The sequence below is a fragment of the Mya arenaria genome, chromosome 3 (assembly GCF_026914265.1).
Source record: "Mya arenaria isolate MELC-2E11 chromosome 3, ASM2691426v1".
NCBI lineage: Eukaryota > Metazoa > Mollusca > Bivalvia > Myida > Myidae > Mya > Mya arenaria.
The window spans coordinates 18,542,006-18,564,578 of NC_069124.1; the positions used below are offsets into that span (position 1 = coordinate 18,542,006).

The 22,573-nt window shown below is 34.6% G+C and overlaps 1 protein-coding gene across 7 annotated transcripts in view; it reads right to left on the reverse strand.

The window, feature by feature from the left end:
- LOC128227031 (adenylate cyclase type 9-like) overlaps positions 1-22,573 on the reverse strand; it is a 68,635-nt gene that overhangs the window by 14,194 nt on the left and 31,868 nt on the right. For all 7 annotated transcript variants that reach the window (XR_008259757.1, XM_052937202.1, XM_052937203.1 and 4 more), the window contains 2 exons: positions 2,083-2,166; positions 737-897 (listed from right to left, as the gene is read on the reverse strand). Coding sequence is in view for 6 of the 7 variants with exons in the window: in XM_052937202.1 (XP_052793162.1) it covers positions 737-897; positions 2,083-2,166 (245 nt within the window). In the remaining variant the exon portion in view is untranslated. The remainder of the gene's footprint in view (positions 1-736; positions 898-2,082; positions 2,167-22,573) is intronic.

The following is a 22,573-nucleotide window of genomic DNA, read 5'->3' on the forward strand; positions in this document are numbered from 1 at the left end:
ATGATGGTAAAGCTCTTGACCAATGCAGGGCTTGAGGGCTTGAGGACTTGTGCTTAATTCGACCACAGGTATGACAGACTCATCTACAAAAGCAGAGCTTGAATGGCATTGTTGTCCACCTCTCATACAGGATGTTCTGGGTTCAATCCCCACCAGGGCAAGAATGGTCTAGTGATATAGGGGTCCACCTCTCACACAAGAGCTTGTGGGTTCAATCCCCACCAGGGCAAGAATGGTCTAGTGACAAAGGGGTCCACCTCTCACACAAGAGCTTGTGGGTTCAATCCCCACCAGGGCAGGAATGGTCTAGTGGAGTAGGTGTCTGCCTCTCACCCAATAGATTGAGGGGTTCGATCCCCACCAGGCTAAGAATGGTCTTGTGGTAGAGTTCTACACCTCTACCCAAGAGGTTGTAGGTTTGCACCCAACCACTATAAAAGTGGTAAAGGTGTCCTCCACTAACCGCAGCAGAGTGGGTTCGCTCCTGACCTTGGTGAGAAAGGTATAGTGACACAGGTGTCCCCTTCTCCCACAAATGGTTGTGGGTTGATTCCCACCAGAGGTACTTTCTCATGGCCAAACAAAATGGAACCAGTACTAGTTTCTATCCATAAAACTCTTGAGTGATTCTAAAAGCTATCAGCTTTTGTCACAAGCTAAAAGAAATTAGTGTAAACAAAACCGCAAAGGCAAAAATGTCATAAACTTTACACCTTACAAGTACCAGGCTTCATACCTCCATGGCGGTGTTATCCTTCATCAGGGACTCTGACTCTGTGGAGTTAGCCCCAAGCTCTCCGTCCACATTCACAATCGTATCTGCTGGTCTTGTTGCATCCGCAGAAACCATAGGCGCTCGCTTGTCCCTCCTTGCCACAATGAAGAATGTCTTGATCTCTGGAGAAGGATTCATTTAATGTTGTTTCTCATTTTCTTTGTTGTAGACATTTAGCATAACACACATTGTTGTTAATTCTTGCCGATATGTTCAAATGAGTTATACAATAATTTAACAACTTATGCAGTAAATGAAATAAGATTTTTCAGATGAACAAGCCCAAATTCAAACAGTTCTATTTGGCATAAAAAAAAATGTAAGAAGCCTTGCTATATAGATTTAGAGTTTGAATATCCCTGTAAGAATTTAACCAGAGCAGGGTTTGCACTGGCTAATGCTAATTTTTGACCACTACTGGTGAACCTTGATGTTGGCATTAAAGAGTGGATTCATTCACAACCTCTTAACCTCATAATATCTCTGACTTTCATAATTTAAGGAAAAGCTGCTATATATTTCTATGGAGAGTTAACCAAAAGAAAAAATCCTGTTTTTAAAGAAGCATTTTCGAAACTATTCACATCAGTTCAATGATACTGGCTTAAATAACAGACAAACCAGCGCTCTCGGCTCTCAGACCTGCCTCATGTTGACCTGCTAACATCGAATAAACATTATGTACCAGTCAGCAATTTAAACAGATCACAAGTTGAGACAGTGAAATGACACCAATCTTCATCAATTAGTCTCAAAGATTGCTTGGGTCTCGGCAACCAAGTGTTATTAGCAACAAAAAATGTTCACATCAATGCAGTTCAATGAAGTTGAAAAAAACCTACTTTTTTCAATGTATACAAATTAACGTTAGAAGTGATTGTGATTAAACATCAGTAAATCAGTACACAAAATCCTTAAAATTCGTATTCAACTGATCGACATAACTGTTAGGTTTCACTCAAACTTACTCTTTATAATGAAAAAGAAAATTATTCTACAAAGTCCAAATTTCTTCTTGAAAATGAAACTATAAAAAACTAGAGTGCTACAGAGCGAATGTCAATACTCCTCTGTTGTTGTTTTTCAGTTGAACAAGGGGCATAACTCAACTATTATTAAAACCAGAGTTACAGCCCTTGTTGACCAAAAATCAGGAAAGTTTTATAAATGTATATGACAATAAACACATCTGTTTGTCTGTCTGTCCCGTCACGTCCGTCCGTCCATCTGTCTTGAAATATTTTGCGTAATGGTGAGACACTAAGGATTTCACAAACAGACAAGCTAAAACTCCATTTAAATCTTACTCTTATCCCAGGTTGCATGTTTGACAGCGTACCGCGACGTCATCTTGTCATAAGCTTCTACAATCTTCTTCTCCGATCGATTATCTGAAAATACAGAATAATAACACATCTTTAATAACTGGGAAAAATTAAACTCCATCAACTTAGAAAAAGAAAACAAATCTCATGCATATTTGTGTGGATTTATTTGATGAGGGCTGCAGGAAATTCCACACTGTCATAATAATAGTCACAGCAAGCCTTAGCAATCTCCGAGCTATATTGGCAAAAGATCAAGGCCAAATTCTGAAATAAAGACAAAAGCAAATATGCTCAGACGTATAATCGACTATGCAAAAAGTTTTCAGATGTTTGATTGGTTCGTTATTTATACTGTCTATTCAGAATAAAGGATTTTTTTTGGAGAAAAGAACCTCAGCATTATTGAAATCTTTAACAGAACCTAAGTAAAAGTTTTTGTTTATTTTTGTTTAACTTAGACATTAAATCAGCATTATAGCGGGGTGCAACAGCTGGGCTCTGCCGATTTAATTTTTTATTAAACCAAGAATAAACTTTAGTATTCAGGTGCTTATTGATAATATTTAAAGCCAGCGAGCAATTGCCCGACTACTTAAACATGCACCCTTACTCCCAAATAAGATTTACCACAATTATTAAAATTGTTTTAATATACCAAAAAGGATGAATAAATATCGATAAAAATGATTCTTATGAAGGATACCAAGTTTAATTTGAAAAAAAGGTGCAGAAAACATGGTATTTCTATCTTATGAAACGATAGTAGATCACAGTAAATCTTTAAGCACTCACCAATCATTTAATATTTTTTGCATTTTCAGCTATTAAGTACACGAGGTTACAATCTTGTTATCAGTAAATAATATTTTTTCATAAATGCAATTGCGCAACTGTTTAATTTTAATAACCCTCTAAATTAAACGTATGTAAGAATTAATTTGTCTTGAATATAATTTTATTACTGTGACAACTGTCCATAAATCAGACCTGTACTTAAAGCTACACGTAACTCTCAGCTGTTCTGAATGATATATACAGGAATAAAAAAAGAATTCCATTAGATCAGGCTATACGGAATAGATTGAATTGTTGTGCATTTGGGATTGATATCAAAGTCAAATGACAAACACTCTATAATATTAGAGAGCAGTGACCTTTAGGAGAACTGGAAATTCAAAATAAATGTGTTCTCTTGAGTGTTCATTAAAAACAGACAGAATTCATCCAAAAAAAATACAATACTGCATTATTTCCTCAAATTCTAAACAGATTGAGTTTCAAAATCTCAGATGAGATCCTGTTGATTCCTGGAAAAAAATCTTCAGCACATCTGTTTTAAACTCAGACCTGAGAATTCCAAGGAGCCTTACTAAACATTCTAATCTATAATCATACAGACGAGTTATAATTCACCTTCCTGAAATGTAAGCAAATGCAATAATATTGAACGATGAACAATTAGCTGTCAAATCTCTTAGAAATTGGCAAAAATTGGCAAAAAAATAAAATAACAGAACACACCATTTTCCCCGAGATTTGATTTGATAACTCTAATGTGTTGTTCAGTCCATATAATTCAGAGGTAATCATGATCTGAATGTCTGTCTATCAATATCATCCAGTCCTAATTTGTTTAGTTGAACAAAAGAATTTAGATGAGACCATGTTCTTGCCTTCTTTATATCTCATTTATAAACCATCTATTGTTTGGTCAAGGCACAGGTCAAAGCTGACCCAAAGCACTATTGAATCCAGGGGAGATGCAAAAATGCTCCATTTCAGACTAGAAATTGTAAAAAAAATCTCCCTTTAATAAACCCAATAAATTCTGGTACGGACAAAAGTCAAAGGGTTACGTCCTTAAGATATCCCCCTTTAACGTTGAATCCTGGATCCGCCCCTGCCAAGCTGACAGAAAGTGACTGGACTGCCCAAGATTATAGAAATGGCAAATGTCCATTAATCAGACAATTTGTCTGGCACGTAAACTCACTTCCAAAAGGTTGGGTGGCCAGGCCAGGAGGAAAATGTGTCATTTATGCTTTGTTGGTGGCTGCCTAGCTGGACATTTTATAGTTGGTTTTGTCTTGGTACAAATAAATTGTTCACAACATGGTTTCAATGACTGGATTGGGATAATAGTCCAAAGAAATGTTCATTGGGATAAAACAATATACAAGTCTGATACGGCTAAGCTGGGAATCTTTACAGGATTACCAGGGATTAGTAGAATCAAAAAAACTAATCTAATTATTTAGACTGGATTAGGATAATGTTGTTACAACATAATTGGGAGATATATCCGTTTATTCTACAATGCCACCGACTAATCCATGGGCTAAATGTCCCCAATAGGAGACTTCGCTCTTGTCAGGTTGTGGGGCGTAATAAGTGCATAGACAGATTGCAAGGCTTAAAGAAATACCTGTGTTTAGGGCAACCAAACTCTACCCAGAGCAAAAGCCCTCGCCCTAAGAGCATTTTTCAACCCATGAAAAAAATATCTCAATTTTCAGATTTTTAGTTGTTGCTGACCATTTTTGTTGATATAAAACATAAAGTATTTATTAATTTATACACCATGAATTGGATGAATTTCCCAGTGGTGTAATATAGATGTACTCCCCCCCCCCTCCCTGGATGAATTTCCCAGTGGTGTTATATAAATGTACCTCCCATTCCCCCTCTACCACACATCACAATCGGTGCTACTTTTATATGTTGTCTAGTGCACCTCAATCTTATTATAGCCAAACATAAAAATTAAAACATTTCGCCTTTTCCGTTCCAAATATCTGTAATGATAATTACATCCCAGAAAACAGCAGTTAAAACTGTTGTTTTTTTCGCTAATCATTCAGATCGGATTTTCAAATATAGAGCCAAGAAAATTAGCCATGAAATCTAACAGGTATTTTGTTCAGTGATATGAAAAAGCATTAGAGAAAAACTTAAAATAATGGGATGTGAACAATTTAACACTGAAACACTTGAAAGGGTTATGTTAGATACCAGAGTGTCCCCCCCCCACCCCGCTGATTGGATTTGACTTTTGTAGGTGATGTATACATGTGTATTGCAAACACTTGAACATTTATCTCAATCTAAGGTGTGTGATGCCAGAGAAACAGGTTAATTACATTCTTTTTAAATATTCAGATTTTCAATCTTCAATTAAATTCATGATCAGCTCACAACAGCTGATTTTGATACAAATAGACCGAAATCCTTCAGACCTTACATGGAGATTCATGATCAGCTCACAACAGCTGATTTTGATACAAATCGTCTGAAATCCTTCAGACCTTACATGGAGTTTCATGATCAGCAAACAACAGCTGATATTGATACAAGTAGACTGAAATCCTTCAGACCTTATACATTGATCGTCATCAGATACAATCAGTGTCAATACTTTTTTATTTAATCTGGTATACCCAGTTTCCCTGAAGAAAGACCATTATTCTTTATTGTGATGTCTTGAAACCATCAAGAAGAATTTTCCTCTGCAATTGAGACAGTATTGTCCTTCGATCCCAACTTCTTCAACATTTATATTTATACACCAATGGCCATCTATCTGTGGACAACCCCAAAGTGTCATAAAAAATACAGAGTTTACCTTGACGGATCATGTGCAGTATTCTATGTTCATGTAACATGTGCATCATTCTCCTTTGATGTAATGCATGAAGTGTTTTACTTTGATGTAATGCATGTAGTGTTTTACTTTGATGTAATGCATGTAGTATTTTACTTTGATGTAATGCATGTAGTGTTTTACTTTGATGTAATGCATGTAGTGTTTTACTTTGATGTAATGCATGAAGCGTTTTACTTTGATGTAATGCATGTAGTGTTTTACTTTGAAGTAATGCATGAAGCGTTTTGATGTAATGCATGTAGTGTTTTACTTTGATGTAATGCATGAAGTGTTTTACTTTGATGTAACGCATAAAGTGTTTTACTTTAATGTAATGCATGAAGCGTTTTACTTTTATTTAATGCATGAAGTGTTTTACTTTGATGTAACGCATGTAGTGTTTTACTTTGATGTAATGCATGTAGTGTTTTACTTTGATGTAATGCATGAAGTGTTTTACTTTGATGTAATGCATGAAATGTTTTACTTTAATGTAATGCATGAAGCGTTTTACTTTTATTTAATGCATGAAGTGTTTTACTTTGATGTAACGCATGTAGTGTTTTACTTTGATGTAACGCATGTAGTATTTTACTTTGATGTAATGCATGTAGTGTTTTACTTTGATGTAATACATGAAGTGTTTTACTTTGATGAAATGCATGTAGCATTTTACACAGATGTAACGCATGTAGTGTTTTACTTTGATGTAATGCATGAAGTGTTTTACTTTGATGAAATGCATGTACCGTTTTACACAGATGTAATGCATGTAGTGTTTTACTTTGATGTAACGCATGAAGGGTTTTACTTTGATGGTAACGGATGTAGTGTTTTACTTTAATGTAATGTGTGCAGCGTTTTATTACGTTGATGTAACACATGCAGCATTTTACTTTGATATAATGTGTGCAGCATTTTATGTCGATGTAACACATGCATCATTTCACTTTGATATAATGTGTGCAGCATTTTACGTTGATGTAACACATGCAGCATTTTACTTAGATGTAATGTGTGCAGCATTTCACTTTGATGTAAATTATGCCCCAAGTTTCAGTTTGATATTGTTCCAGGTTTTGATGAAGGAACTTTAATTGCACATTAAAGTATATGCCATTGAGAGATCCCACTATGATGTTGATAGCTCAACTATGAGGGTTTGTCCACACATTTCCGGCCACAGGGGTAGCAAGGAATGTCTGTCACCATTGATATATGACATAAGCAGGAGAGAACTGGGTAACCATTATCGGGAACATTGTTTCCTTTTTATTACAATGACATTTTCAGAACAAATTTATGACCACGATAATTGGAAATAAATACTTTGAAGATATTTTAGTTCAAGCAGAAAAAAAGGTTCAAATTAAAAAACCTTCAAAGAAACACCATAAAACTGAAATTGATAGATCAAAGGAAAGTGAATAATAAAAGGACTTTTAACATTCATGCACTAAATGCTGGTAAAACATTTCTAGCAAACTGAAACAAACAGCATAAACAGGGGGCACAGGCAGAAACATGTCTCAGAAGGGAGAATTTTTTATGCTGTTTCCTTTACAGATAATCTCACAGACAAAGGGGGATAAATATACTCTTTGGATAAGTGAATTAAACTTTATATTGAAGGCACTAAATAAACAACGACAGAGAAACCTATGTTACATGGAATCCATTTAAGGCAACCAGGAATCTCAAGTGGGCGGACAAATACGTAAAAATCTATACTGTACTCGTGGACAATCCACAGATTTATGTCAACAATAGGAGCGATGGTACAAACATGTAGTATTATTAGCATGGAAATAAATTAGAATCTTTGTCACAGAAAAGGCCTTACAGCAAATATCGGTTGCATGTTATTTTCTCACTGATGGTGGTCATAAAATATGCTGTTTGGTGTTTGCTGCTTAATAAACAATCTATATTTTGTGCTTACAGAGTCAAAGCCTGCTAAAATCGGCTCAGTAAACCAAGGACTACAATCCGTATTTATATATACCAAACTCACCCTCAAACAATCTTAAGTAACTGATTTTATATATTTATTTTTTTTTTTTTTGGGGGGGGGGGGGGGGCATGACCCAAACCCTCCTGAAATTCCCAACCTCCTTAAAACTTGGCCTATTAGTAGTCACAGCATATTAACCTATACTCCTGGCTTTGATTCACCTAAGCTTAGAACAAAGAACAAACAAAACATGGCAAGATTATTCTCTCAATGCAAAAAAGAAACCATAATGACTTCATAAAACTAAACTAAAATTCAGCTGTAACACATTTGTTTTACACTTTCTACAGCCTACCTATGTTCCTGTTCCTATTTCTATGTGCACAAAACAATAATCATATATCTACAGTCCAAAGACCTCATCCCAATATGACAATAAAACATATTTGTAGTAATTTCCTTCTCTGCCTAGGGGGCATTTATATTCAGAAAACCACCCAAGAGGGTTTACGAAATAGTAACGCATTTTTCTGAAAAATAAATCAGTTTCTCGAACAGTAACTCAGTTTCCGGAACTGTAACTCAGTTTCCGGAACAGAGTTTCCAGAACAGTAACTCACTTTCCGGATCAATAACTCAGTTTCCGGAACAGTAACTCAGTTCCAGAACTGTAACTCAGTTTCCGGAACAGAGTTTCCAGAACAGTAACTCACTTTCCGGATCAATAACTCAGTTTGCGGAACAGTAACTCAGTTCCCCGAGCAGTCAAACTCAGTTTATGGAACACTAACTCAGTTTCAGGAACGATAACTCAGTTAACAGTACGCAGTTACACCGTTTATGAAACATTTACATATAGTTACTGCATGATTATGATAGCAGACCCGTAAGCAGATTTCTTTCAGATTATTTCTTTTTCCTTTGGTTGAAAACATATTTAATTCTTCACAATTGCAGTTATTACAACATATAATTATATCAATCACTTTTTACTTAAGCAGGATGTTACACCAGAGTGGGGTCTTGTTTTGTGTGGGAAACTAGCGTATTCCCACGAAAACCAAGTTGTCCAGCTTAGTGTTTATGCTAATGCCTCTGCCAATGGGATTGCTTGAGAGATTCTGGTTTGTCACTTAGAAAGCCTCTGATGAAAACAACCTCCAAATTACCATTAAATCATTTATTGGTTTTAGAAATTGGTTATTAAGTGGTTCACACATGCCCGCTGGCTTAGTAGAGAGCAATATACCAAATGGTTAAGTAAAGTGAAGGTTAACAACTACTATGACTTTAAAAGCCACCAAGCCTGTTACTCGCACCTGGAATAACAACCGTGGTATAACTATTGTCCTTAAATATTGAACAACAGATCTTCAAGCTAAATTGCTGTTGATGCCTTGCTGATTATTCATGACAGGTCTTTTTTAAGCATTTTTGGAAACAGGGAAATTTAAAAAAAAAATGAATTGCGAGTAAATATTTCAGGAATTAATTGCTGGTCAAGTAGAGAAATTCTGCATGATTTAAAGGAAATTATGCAAATATTATCTGACTCAATGGATGCAAATAAAGAGGCCTGTATGTATATTATCTATTTTGCAGGTGTGTAAACTTTGTCTGATCCCTCGTCTATAATTGTTAAAATTGAGTCAAATTAAAAAAAAAAACCTATACAAATATATATTGGTCCAGGACTTAAAGGGAAAACATTTATTGGAAATTATACCAAAGTGGGTTTTTTAACTAGATAACACTATGTAAACAGTAATTTACCTTAATTAAAACATGCATGCTAATCAGTCTGATAACCAAGAAGGTTCTCAGAATCTATTAGCTCCTAATGTTAGACATTACCAGAACTTTTCCCCAGAAGATTAAATAAAAAACATGGTAACCAGAACCTCTATTTCCCAAAATTTGATCAGCTATAAAATTGAAATGCTTCCTTAATTAATTTAAGGGTACTTGTCTTTCAAAAGGACCACCCACTCATTTTGTTAAAACAACCACTAAGATGCCAATGTAATTATATACAATATTAATCTGTTCTCTTTCATCTTTTAGCGCATCGTTTGAAAAACCAATTCTGAGAATAAATTCATAACAATGAAATTTGATATGGTTGTTTTCAACTAATATATCTCATATTAATATCTTTTTTGAAAAATGGAGTAATTATTCTAAGATTATACAACATAGATTTCAATTTATAACATGACGTAAATATTAATCATTGCTCTCAATTCAATCAGACAAAAAATAAAACAAAAGCTGTCATTAAAACATAAACAATAATTGCCGCAATACAACGAAACCAGGTTTTCAATAAATGATAGAGGACCTTTAGCCTAGCTTCTTTGTAAGATTCAGTTTCAACTGTTTTTTTTTTCAATTTTTAGCAACAGTGACCCTGACCTTGACCCTAGGGACCCCAAATGCAATTCCATGGAAGTCCTCCATAACTCTTCCTTATTACATACAAAGTTTGGTCACCATCATGTCAACATTTACTAAAGTTATTGAGTACCAAATGGTTATCTGTATTTTAGTAACAGCTATAGCTTAGGTAATCTTCAGACAATGACCCTTATGTTAAGCGTTGTTTTTGTGGCCTTTGCTTAGATGTTGCATTGTGTAGAGTGAAAAAGTTATGGATGGCCATAAATGGGTATCGAATAATATTAGTTAGGCTTGACTAATAGTTACCAAACTTAGTAGATAGGAATAGTTTATAGAAACCTTTCCTAAGGAGCCCCAAACACACTTAATTATCCCATGAAAGGTTTCTATAAACTATTCCTATCTACTAAGTTTGGTAACTATTTGTCAAGCCTAACTAATATTATTCGATACCCATTTATGGCCATCCATAACTTTTTCACTCTACACAATGCAACATCTAAGCAAAGGCCATAACAACAACGCTTAACAGCGGCTGCATGACAACGATGATGATGAAAGTCTTAAACAACCTGACAATCCACTTGACTCTGTGTTGGCATATCTTTTCTGTTACAATCTTTTATATCTGTAACAGCTTGTCAAATGATCAGTTAGGCGGAGTTGAGCCAGCCTTCAAGACCAGGGTTTCCATTATGGCTGCTATATCAATCATTTCTATGATATGATACGAAAATATCTAATTAAGTGGTTAATTAAACAAAAACATAACCCAACAGCTTCAGAATTAATTTATAACGAGAAAATTGGTTTCATAATACATTTTATCCCAATATCATATTTGTGTCTAGCGACGGTTTGTTATTTCAGACCCTGCAAGCTGGTGATATAGATTTTGTTCCGTTTCTTATAACTTCAATTGTAGAAGGTTATTAATGCAAACTAAATCGAATATATTTGCTGAGAAAACATTGCAAGACAGCACAATGTATCAATAATGACAACTTCTGTTCTTTCTTATTCCGCTAAAAATTAAATCGATATCTTTGGCTTGTGACAAATATGATTTATTGCCTCCCAGCTCAAGGACAATTGTGTGAGACAATTTTCTGGTATTTTGCCACATTCTAAGACGAATCTATGTCAAACATCGTTACCGAGACTGTCAGCTTAAGAAAAAATAACTGTATACATTTTCTGTTCCAAAGTAAACTTGACAATTATCAGCATGCCTGAATGCCCATATATAGAAAGTAAAATTCTCCGATGGGAAATCTATGAGTCTTTAATCATTTACCAAATCTTCATGATATAAAAGAAATTAAGGGTCAACGTTACTTGCTGGTTGAACAGACATCACGCCAATCAGTCTCTAATAAATACCAGACTGAAAACTCTTTTCAATATTTTTTTCTTTTTTTTATTGTGAGTTTGTCAAATCTTAAACCTCAACTTGACTTGATTTGTAGGTCAAACAGGTCTGACAATTTCTTGTTGAATCTGTATGTATATACATGAAAATATGTTTCAGTCTCTAAGGGCCAAAATTTAGAGAGAAGTGACTTCTCCCTCAGCTGAACTTTAGGGAGAAGTAAGACAACTTTACAGAGAACTTTGTGTTCACAATGCGCATAGGTATATCATTGAACATTTACAAGAATCTGATGAAAAATGACACTATTTTCCTAAGAGCAAATTTTAGAAATGATCGATGAATTCTTTCACACATTTTCGAGTGAATTCTGTCAATGATATTTTGCGATGCAATTTGTACGGGGTGCTTGAGAGTCAACATAATGAATTTCGACGTAATTTTACAATAAAAATTTGAAACGAGATTCTTATCCAGTTTCTATGGCGTTTCCTACATTAGGAACACCTCGATTGTAATTCTTTGGCCGCCCACACATACCCGTGGAAAGCTGACAAATGATTAAATTTCATTGTTTTGGTCGCTTACGAGAGAAATGAAAAAGTGGGTCTAACACTGTAAAGGTAATGTACATGACTCAGGGTTAATCCACTGGCAATCACCATTTTCGCCATTTTCGACAAAAGGGGACAACAATTGTTCATAATATTATTGCTGTAAGCGGCCGCCACACTAGGCATTTAGTCTCTGCATTTAATCAAGTGTGAATGTTGGTAATATCCGATAGTAAGGGCCCAAATACAACAAAATTAATTTGGAATTTAAAAGAACTTAAAAAACTTTTGCAGATAAACAATGGCATCCTTTAATGATTATAGCTCTAATAGTAACTAAGTGTCATAATTGTTTACATGAGAAAAAGTCGGTGAAATCAACTTTTCTTTGAGGTAATAAAACAGTGGAATCAATAAACACAGCAAAGTTAACGCTGAAAATTGCCCTCAAAGATGTCCCCTGTGACTGTACTCCTTATGGATATATAAATTGCTTAAAATAACCAAACATTTTTTGTTAAAACTGGTATTTTGTACCATGATAATTTACATGCACACTGAATGGAAAATGGGGATGGCCCCATGGTCTGTATTATTGGGCATGTAAAAGGGGCAATACATCTGAAAAAACTAAGAGAAAACTAGAAATTATTCAAGCAGGAAATGAGGAAAAAAACTAGGAAAACTGAGACAAAAACTAGGAGGTATTATCTGAGATAAAGTAATACCTTACTACTGCTTTACTGTCCAGTTACCTTACATTTAAGTGTTCAGCTGGCTGTAAATTTGCTTCTGTTTGGCGTCTGACTTCACCTTATTAATCATCATGGGTGAAGGCCAAACCATGTATCAGTGACAACACGAAACCACTACTCCCAGTAGCATAGGCAAGTCAGCTGACAATCTCTACATTGTTTTTGCAAGAAAATCTTCGAAACACAATGAAAACACAAAATTGAAACTTTTAGACATTAAAATGCTGCAAATGAAAAACTAGGAATGCAAGGAGCATTTTAGAAAAACTAGGACCACTTTAAAAACAAGAGGGCCATGATGGCCCTAAATCGCTCACCCGAGTAAAAGAGTTTAACCTTTGTAATCAATATAGCTTGATATTTGCTCTCAAAGAATATTGAAAAACATACTGGTCAAACATGTTGCCTGGATAATCACTGAAAGGACTTGTCACAGTTGCCTGCACACTGACAGGACTTGTAACAGTTTCCTGCACACTGACAGGACTTGTCGAGCACTTAATTGGTACAGATAACTGCACACTGACAGGACTTTTTTCAGTTGCCTGCACACTGACAGGACTTTGTTAGACTGCCTGCACACTGACAGGACTTCGTTCAATTGCCTGCACACTGACAAAACTATCTTAAATTGCTTGCACACTGAAAGAACTTTTAGCATAGATACACAAACAACTGACAGGACTTCGTTCAATTGGCTGCACAATGACAAAACTATGTTATATTGCTTGCACACTTAAATAACTTTTAGTATAGATACATAAACAACAAACAGTGCACCAGCCAATAAAATCAATTATCTGCCTTTAACTTTAAACATCAAAGAGCAGTGCACAATCATACTCTATTTTTACTGCTTCCATCTAGGACAACATCACTATCCTTCTTGTGATAATAAAAAAAATCTGTGTAAGGCTTATTCACTATCAACACAGAAGATAAGATTTGTAGCTTAGAATATTCTACATGAAGTTCACAATAATATACATGAAGTTCTTAAATTTATCATTAAGTAAAAATGAAATTTCTTCTTAAGAATCAAGTGTATAATAATTATTTTAATCTATGATCCAAAAAAGAACAATAATTACCTTAGAAGTGACTATGTTGAAGACTTAATAAAATTTAAAAATTTTCCCTTGATACTAAAAATAGAAAGTAGTGAAATCTCCAACAAAAAGGGAGACCATATAGCAAGACTTGCTGCCCTTGTTTCAAGGGTAAACTTAACTTAACTATCAAATTTTAACAAAATGTATTTATAATGAACTTGTAACCCACTGGGTGAGGCCAATTTTCTTCAGGGGCATAATTTGAACGGAATTCAATTCTTTTAACAATTTTGAAAAAGCACCAACCAAGGATCATTCCTATGAAGTTTCATTAAAATTGTCCAAGGGGTTTAGGAGAAGATGATGATTATAACCAAATTGTTGACATTTTCCTTTAGGTTGCCATGGCAACCAGAGTTCTGCATGGAATTAATTTCTTTGAACAATTTTGAAGAAACACTAACCAAGGATCGTTCCTATGAAGTTTCATTAAAATTGTCCAAGGGGATTAGGAGACGATGATGATTAAAACTAATTGTTGACATTTTTTTGGATGGAATTCATTTCTTTGGGTTTAGGAGAAGATGATGATTATAATCAATTGTTGATGTTTTCCTTTAGGTTGCCATGGCAACCAGAGTTCTGCATGGAATTCATTTCTTTGAACAATTTTGAAAAAACACCAACCAAGGATCATTCCTATTAAGTTTCATCAAAATTTCCCAAGCGGTTTAGGAGAATATGATTATACCTATTGTTGACATTTTCCTTTAGGTTGCCATGGCAACCAGAGTTCTGCATGGAATTCATTTCTTTGAACATTTTTTAAAAAGCACCAACCAAGGATCATTCCTATTAAGTTTCATCAAAATTGTCCAAGTGGTTTAGGAGAAGAAGATGATTATAACCAATTGTTGAAGCCGGACGCCGGACATAGACCGATCACAAAAGCTCACCTTGAGCATTTTGTGCTCAGGTGAGCTAAAAAGTAGGACAAACTAGGAAAACTAGGAAAAACTAGGAAAACTAGGATCGCCGGAGAGTCTGTTGAGGTCTCAAAATTGTTTATATTAGTTAAACGTAATATGTTCAATTAAGTGTAGAATTGGTATTTGATTTCATGAGCTTTTGAACTTTAAAACCTTATCACTATAAATTATGTCAATTTAATTTTCACCTTTTAATATCAAAATTTATCATTAAACATACAAAACACACTCTAAAGAAGCCATGAATTGATTATGAACAGCATTAAAAACAGTTCTTATACTTATTGATTGATGTTTATTCACCATTCCTTTATATAGGTAACTATTTACCTAGCCTGATTATATTCAGCTTTATGACATCTTTTTCTTTCAAACTGTATAAATGTACGTCTATCTTAAGGCACCAAGATGGTTTCAGAACGGTGATTTGAGCTTACAAAGATTTGTATATGGGTTATTAATTTTCCACTAATCTTCAAGCTTTGCATTGATATCTATCATAAAACATATCATTGAAAAATTACTCAAAAGGTCAATGTCACAACACTATTAAAGAAAACCTGAGCTAATCAATATGTGAAAAGGAGAAAGGTATCAAACTTTTCTAAAAAGAGTGAAAATATAAAATGTATATAATATTTAGAAAATAACCTACATTTTCGGCCAATGAAATTGCAGATAGGCAATCATCAAATCCTCCCTAGTAAAAATTTCAGTGGTATGCCGGTGTTATACCAATTATCATAAAGTGGTATACCAGATGTAAATTTTGGTGGTATTCCACTGGATAACCAACAGTCTTTTAATGGAATATGATAGACTTATAATCATTTAGCATTTGAACTTTGCAGCTGTTTAATAAGGTCCACCTACTGCCACTCATCTGATACAAAAAAATTCCCTGCGTCATATTTTGCGTTGACCTTGTGTTAGCCAATGAGGTAGTATTCTAAGACAGTTTATATATATATAGATAACATGAAGTCATTTTTTAATGATATAGAAGTGCTTGTTTGCTACACTCACTCCGCCAATTCTTAATCATTTAAATGTTACTTCATGCCATTTACCTAATACAAAATGCAATTATCTAAGAAGCGAGACATCATATAAGCTTCAAAGTTTTCTTCCCTATTCAGTTGTCAATATTTTGTCTTGTGCATATATATATCACTTTATTTATAATTTCAATGTTTATACAGTTGGAATCCATTGGCTCAATATCCCAGGTCAAATTACTTCCGAGCCTTAAGCGATTATCGAGCCAAGCCAGAATGCTTACAAAGAGTAAAACCAAATCGGTGCTTTACATCAAGTTCAAGCCAATGAGGAAATTGAGCCAAGCAATATTAGGCCATCGGGTTTCCATGGTTATTGTCACAAGAGATATATGCTAAAATAATTATTATTCTCAAAGTTTGCATTCCTGGAAAAATGTTAATTGGACAGAAATAAATATTGTTAAAAGCAATGATCAGTCCTAGAAACCATGCAACTTATCCTTACAAAATTAACCCACGTGAAAAACCAAAATTCCTCTAAATTTCTATTTCAAATTAATGTCGATAAGACAATAACCTCCAGTTTTTAACTGTCATAGCAAATTTAAAGGCACTAATTTTCAAAAATATGATTGATTTTCTTTGGTAACTTTAAATGTTCCAGCAATATTCCAACATTTAAAAGGGGTTTTACAATCAAAACAAATTAGTTTTATTGTCAATAAAAAACTCAGTTTAATTGCATGTTGCTGGTGATTTGTTTTTATAGAACCGATGGAGAGCTCAGAGTCTGTGTGAGGGTATATAGAACATAAAAGTATTTTACAACCTGCATGTTTAATGTCCCCAAAAGCATTAAACTCTTGCAAAATGTTATTTAAGAACAAATATTGAGATCTCAATTTGATCACATTTCATCCTTGCTGCAGTTGGGAGGTAGAAAATTAGGAAAATGGTGCCAACATGCTGTTGCTGTTGCTATAATTGTTGTTGTTGATGTTGTTTGTGAAAGACAAAAGCTTGAACGAGTAAAGTATTAATACTGTTGTATGTCTGTAATTTGTAAGAATTGTACCTCCATCATTCAGAGCCAATATAAAGCACTAAATTGTATCTATATAAGCCTTAGAAACATTTCACCATAATGATTACAGTAGATTAATAATCCCTGACTTGTCCCAAGGTCTTTTCAAGATGGCTCAGTGCTTTCAACTGAATGTTTACTGAAGGGAGAACTTCGTTGATTTTTAACTCTAGATAATCTCCAAGAATCAGCTAACATGAATTCCAACAAATTAGGCACCCATTTTCTTAACTACAATTGATTTTCTTCTTTAACAAGCTGTCACTTACAGTTCTAACAATATTTCAATGCTTTAAATGCCTTTACAACCAAAACAAATTGGTTTCATGGTAAAGTTGTTGATGGTAACTTTCTGAGCAGTCTGTGCAGATGTCTTGACATAATAAACTATTGATGCCAATCACTAACTGAAGACATCTTTATTACTCAATTTGTTCCTAAGAAAATTATTCATAATCTCATTCTAAGTCAAATGAGGGGAACATATTAGTGTTATCATTCTTATTGTTGGTGGTGGTGGTGTTGTTGTTATTGTTGTTGTTGTTATTGTTGTTGTTGGTGGCATTGTTGTTGTTGTTGTTGTTGATGGTGGTGGTGGTGGTGATGTTGTTGGTGTTGTTGGTGGTGTTGTTGGTGTTGTTGTTGTTGGTGGTGGTGTTGTTTTGTTGTTGTTGGTGGTGGTGGTTGTGGTATTGAAGAGCAGAAGATCCTTGAGATGTGGCATTAATGACCTTTAAAGGTTCAGCTGAGTGATCGGAATGTTACATCGAATTTCTAGTTTAAGTATCTGTTACAAGTGCCTGCATGCGCAGTTACAATCTTAAGGGCCTATAATATTCTTAAAGCATGCAAAATTTTCTTAGGTGTTTTTTCCCCAATTGCATAAAACACTGGGGTCAGGGCCATTCTGAGAGGGTAATAGGTGCCATTTAGACAATATTTTGCTTAGATTAATGAACATGAATTCTTTAAAACTAATAGTCAGGAAAGTTAAAGAATATGACTCAGTTTGTTAATATGAAAAAAAACGCTAACTCTTTCATACGGAAGAGATTTAGGGGTCCATTTCTTTTATGAAATATTAATCAATTTATAAAATAATTAAAAACAAAATCAAAACCAAAGTTTGAAATTTTAATTTTCGTATTTTGAAAAAAAAATAAAATGTTTTAGCATTGGAGTTTCCAATGCCCCAATTTTGCCAGAAAAAACCCACAACCAATTGATTATGCGCTTGTAGAAAATCTCTTTTTCTAGATTGCAATTTCATATTGAAGCAGCTTATTAAACAAGCAATGTGGACCGATGATTTAATAATCCCAGGACATGGAATAAATAAAAGACTGGGGGTATACAGAAGTGGACTGTCTTTCATAAGGGACAGGTCATGAAAGGACAACATTGATTTATAGGCATGTGGTTTTATACTGGCATAGATTTATAGACAAAATTCAATAGAGTAGAGTCATGCCCAATAGAATTATAAAACAAGCATCTTATTAAATGGAATTAATGGTTTTTAAGGGTGGGAGGGAGGGAGAGAGAGATATTCTTTTCTGCAAAAAAAAATGTCCCGAACTACTTGTTTTACTATCAGGAGAAAAAACAACAACAAAAATCTTAAGCTTTGCCAGCTAAAACAGAAATCTGAAGAAGTTGTCAGCGTGCCTGTCAAATCTTGTTCATTTCAGAATGATAATAACTTACGTTTTTTTGTTTTTTTTTGCCATATCTGCATTATCTGTTTGCACTTGGAAGGGAGCACTGGCATTATGGAAATTGCAATAAAATTTGCCATTTTTTCTGAAACATTTTGAAACCTTTTAAAACAGGGTATGAAACTAAACCTATCACAGGAATGATATTAGTACCCCAGGGAAAATGTCATTGAAATACCAGTGGAATACCATTACATTCCAGTGGTAAACATAAATACACTGGTATTCCAGTGAAATACCATGTACACTCAGGGGATTTCAAGCAAATCGTAAAGTGACGAATCAAAATGCAGAATGAAACTAGAACTGTAAGCCAAAGGCTAACGAATACCCCCCAACCCTTCCCTGTCTAGGTTGTTTGCCCTGGCCTTAGTTATGGTATCATTAGAAAGCACAAGGCAATACATTTATTTAGTTTATTTAGAATACCTATTACTGAATCAGGGACTGCCATGGCACTGCAGCAGAGATGAGGGTGAATTTGACAGTCTGCCAACCCAATTTCTGTTTACCCACCACCTCCCCCCCACACATGAGTACCAAGGAAATAATACAGGTGCACAAAATCACATATACAAAGGTTCACATCATGGTCATGGATAGCTGAAAGTTTGAGAAAAATATATTGAAAAATGACAAAGGAGTTAGGCCACCAAAGCGAATATTGTAACAAATTTAAGGCCTGTATGCACCTAACTTCAGGACTTTTGATGGTCTTTTTAAGGACAAAATCAATTAAAGGTCTTTTTAAGGCCATGCAAACATTCTGATTAATACAGGTGCACCAAATCACATATTCAACAGTTCATATCATGGTCATTGACATCTGAAAGTTTGAAAAAGATTTATAGAAAAAATGAGAAAAAATGACCAAGGATTAGGCTAGACAAAGCTGTATAATTTTTGCCTATTTTAACTTATTCAGGGGCCATAATTGGAGACATGATCATGTGATTCCAACCACAATCACAGGGGCAAATGTTCTCACCATGGCTAAAAGTTTGAAAAAGATTCATTCAAAAATGACGAAGGAGTAGGACGAACAAAACTAATTTTACCCAATTTAACTCATTAAGGGGCCACAACTCCACTCAGGATCATGTGACTCCCACCAAATTCATGGAGGCAAAGGTTTACATCATGGCCATTAATATTTGAAAGTTTGAAAAAGATTTGCTCAATAGCTTCAAAGAAGAATCCTGGACAAAGCTAATTTTGCCCAATTTAACTCATTAAGGGGCCACAACTCCACTCAGGATCATGCGACTCTGACCAAATCCACGGAGGCACAGGTTTACATCATGGTCATTAATATTTGAAAGTTTGAAAAAGATTTGTTCAATAACGACAAAGATGAATCCCGGACAAAAAAAAAAACGGACGGACAGACAGACGGACAACCCGATTCCAGTATACCCCCCCAAACTTTGTTTTGGGGGGTATAATGATTATTAGATGACTGGTCTGGGAGCAAAAAACTTCCTAGACCACAATTAATAAATAGTTTGTTTGTCCTTAACTTATTTTAACCCGATTTTCTCACAAAATAAGTATACCTGCAACTAGAAAAAAACAACTAGCCTCTCCAGTTGTAACAATTTTTTCCCTGTGTTTTTGTTACAGATAATAAGAGGTACTAATTTAGATAAGCGTTATAAGAAGAAACAAGAGGGCCCTGAAGGCCCTGAATCGCTCACCTGATCCAATAAAGATCATCAATAATAACATTCTGATCAAGTTCCATGAGCATATGGTCATAAATGTGGCCTCTAGAGTGTTAAAATACTTTTCCTATTATTTGACCTGGTGACCTAGTTTTTGACCACACATGACCCAGATTCAAACTTGGCCTAGAGCTAATTAATATAACATTCTGACTTAGTTTCATGGACATACAGTCATAAATGTGACCTCTAGAGTGCTTACAAGCTTTTCCTATGATTTGACCTAATGACCTAGATTTTGACCGCACATGACCCAGATTTAAACTTGACTTAGAGATTATTAATATAAACATTCTGACCAACTTTAATAAAGAAACATTTAAAAATGTGACCTCTAGAGTGTTAACAAGCTTTTCCTTAAATTTGACCTGGTGACCTAGTTTTTGACTGCACATGACCCAGATTCGAACTTGGCATAGAAGTAATCAATATGAACATTCTGACCAAGATTCCCGTTGATACAGTCATAAATGTCACCTCTATAGTGCTAAATAGCTTTTCCTATGAATTGACCTTATGACCTAGTTTTTTACCGCACATGACCCAGTTTTAAACTTGACTTAGAGATAATTAATGTTAACATTCTGACCAACTTTCATAAAAAAACCTTTATAAATGTGACCTCTATAGAGTGTTAACAAGCTTTTCCTTTAATTTGACCTGGTGACCTAGTTTTAGACCGCACATGACCCTGTTTCGAACTTGGCCTAGAGCTAATTAATATAAACATTCTGACTAAGTTTCATGAACATACAGTCATAAATGTGACCTCTAGAGTGCTAACAAGATTTTCCTTCAATTTGACCTGGTGACCCTAGTTTTTGACCGCACATGACCCAGAATCAACTTGACCTAGAGAGTATTAATATTAACATTCTGACCAACTTTCATGAAGATACAGTCATAAATGAGACCTCTATAGTGTTAACAAGGTTTTTCTTTAATTTGACCAGATGACCCAATATCGAACTCACCCAAGATTTTATTGAGGGTAACATTCTGACCAAGTTTCATTAAGATAGTGCCCAAATTGTGACCTCTAGAGTGTTAACAGTCAAATTGTTGACGACAGACGACGGACGACGATGGACGACGGACACAGGGCGATCACAATAGCTCACCTGAGCACGAAAACCTACACATCAAAGTGACCATACCTCAAATTGTGGGTCAGGTAAAGCTGAACAAATTCAAATTCAATGGCCTTAAAAGTCAAAAAAATATCTTGCACTAATTCTCATCATGCTTTTCTGACTTCTAGCAAAATTATTATGAAGTCAATCATGTAGACATAAACTATAATTTACAGATCGTTAAGTCAATAGACTGACAAAGAATAAGAATTTAAACTGTGTGAAATTCCAAAAAGAATTGCTGGATTCAAAAACTTCATTCAATATAACTATTTAATATGTGTATGTCTTTTGTGAAAGCATAAAAAGGAATAAACAAAATAAAATAGTTCAATATTGACTTTTTAGAATTTAAGGGGGAACAACTCTCCTCAAATCAAACACAAAATCATGATTACACAATATGAGAGTCTCAGCTGTAATGAAAAGCAAACAAGACTATACATTTGATCCGTATTGTCAATATAGGTACTTTCCTATACTTTCATAATTACTTTAGCTAGGTCTCACTATTTTTTTGTATTCCTGACTAATACTATTTAATATTCACAAACCAATGTTCATTCGAATGCTACACTTCAAATATAGCTAAAGATCAATTTCAATTGACATGTTGAGAGAAAATTTATTCACCCAAGGTTTCAAAGACATTCAGTTTCTTAATTTCTAGAACGTTACATGCAAATCAAAAACACCATTGACAAATAGAAGTTTTTATTTCTTCAATATGACAGCCTAATGCATTGGCATGAAAACTGAGCTTAATTCAAAGTAAACAAACAGTTTGATTGCAAGGCAATGAAAATGTTTTTTCCAATATTCAAATATAATGCATTAGGCGGAAATAATTTCCTCTGAATGATATTAAATTTCATTGGTCATTACAAACTTAGTTTAGCCTTCAGCTGACCAGTGGTCAGTCAATATATAATTAAGATATATGAAATATTGGGGATCTGATTTAAATGTGATTGAATTTATGCACCAGTCAATTGTATCCACGGTCCTTAGGTCCGGGGGTATAGTGGGGATAGCGGGGGAAATGGGCTGTGTTTTTACCTTCCAGGAGGACCCGCAGTGCTGAGTGAGTG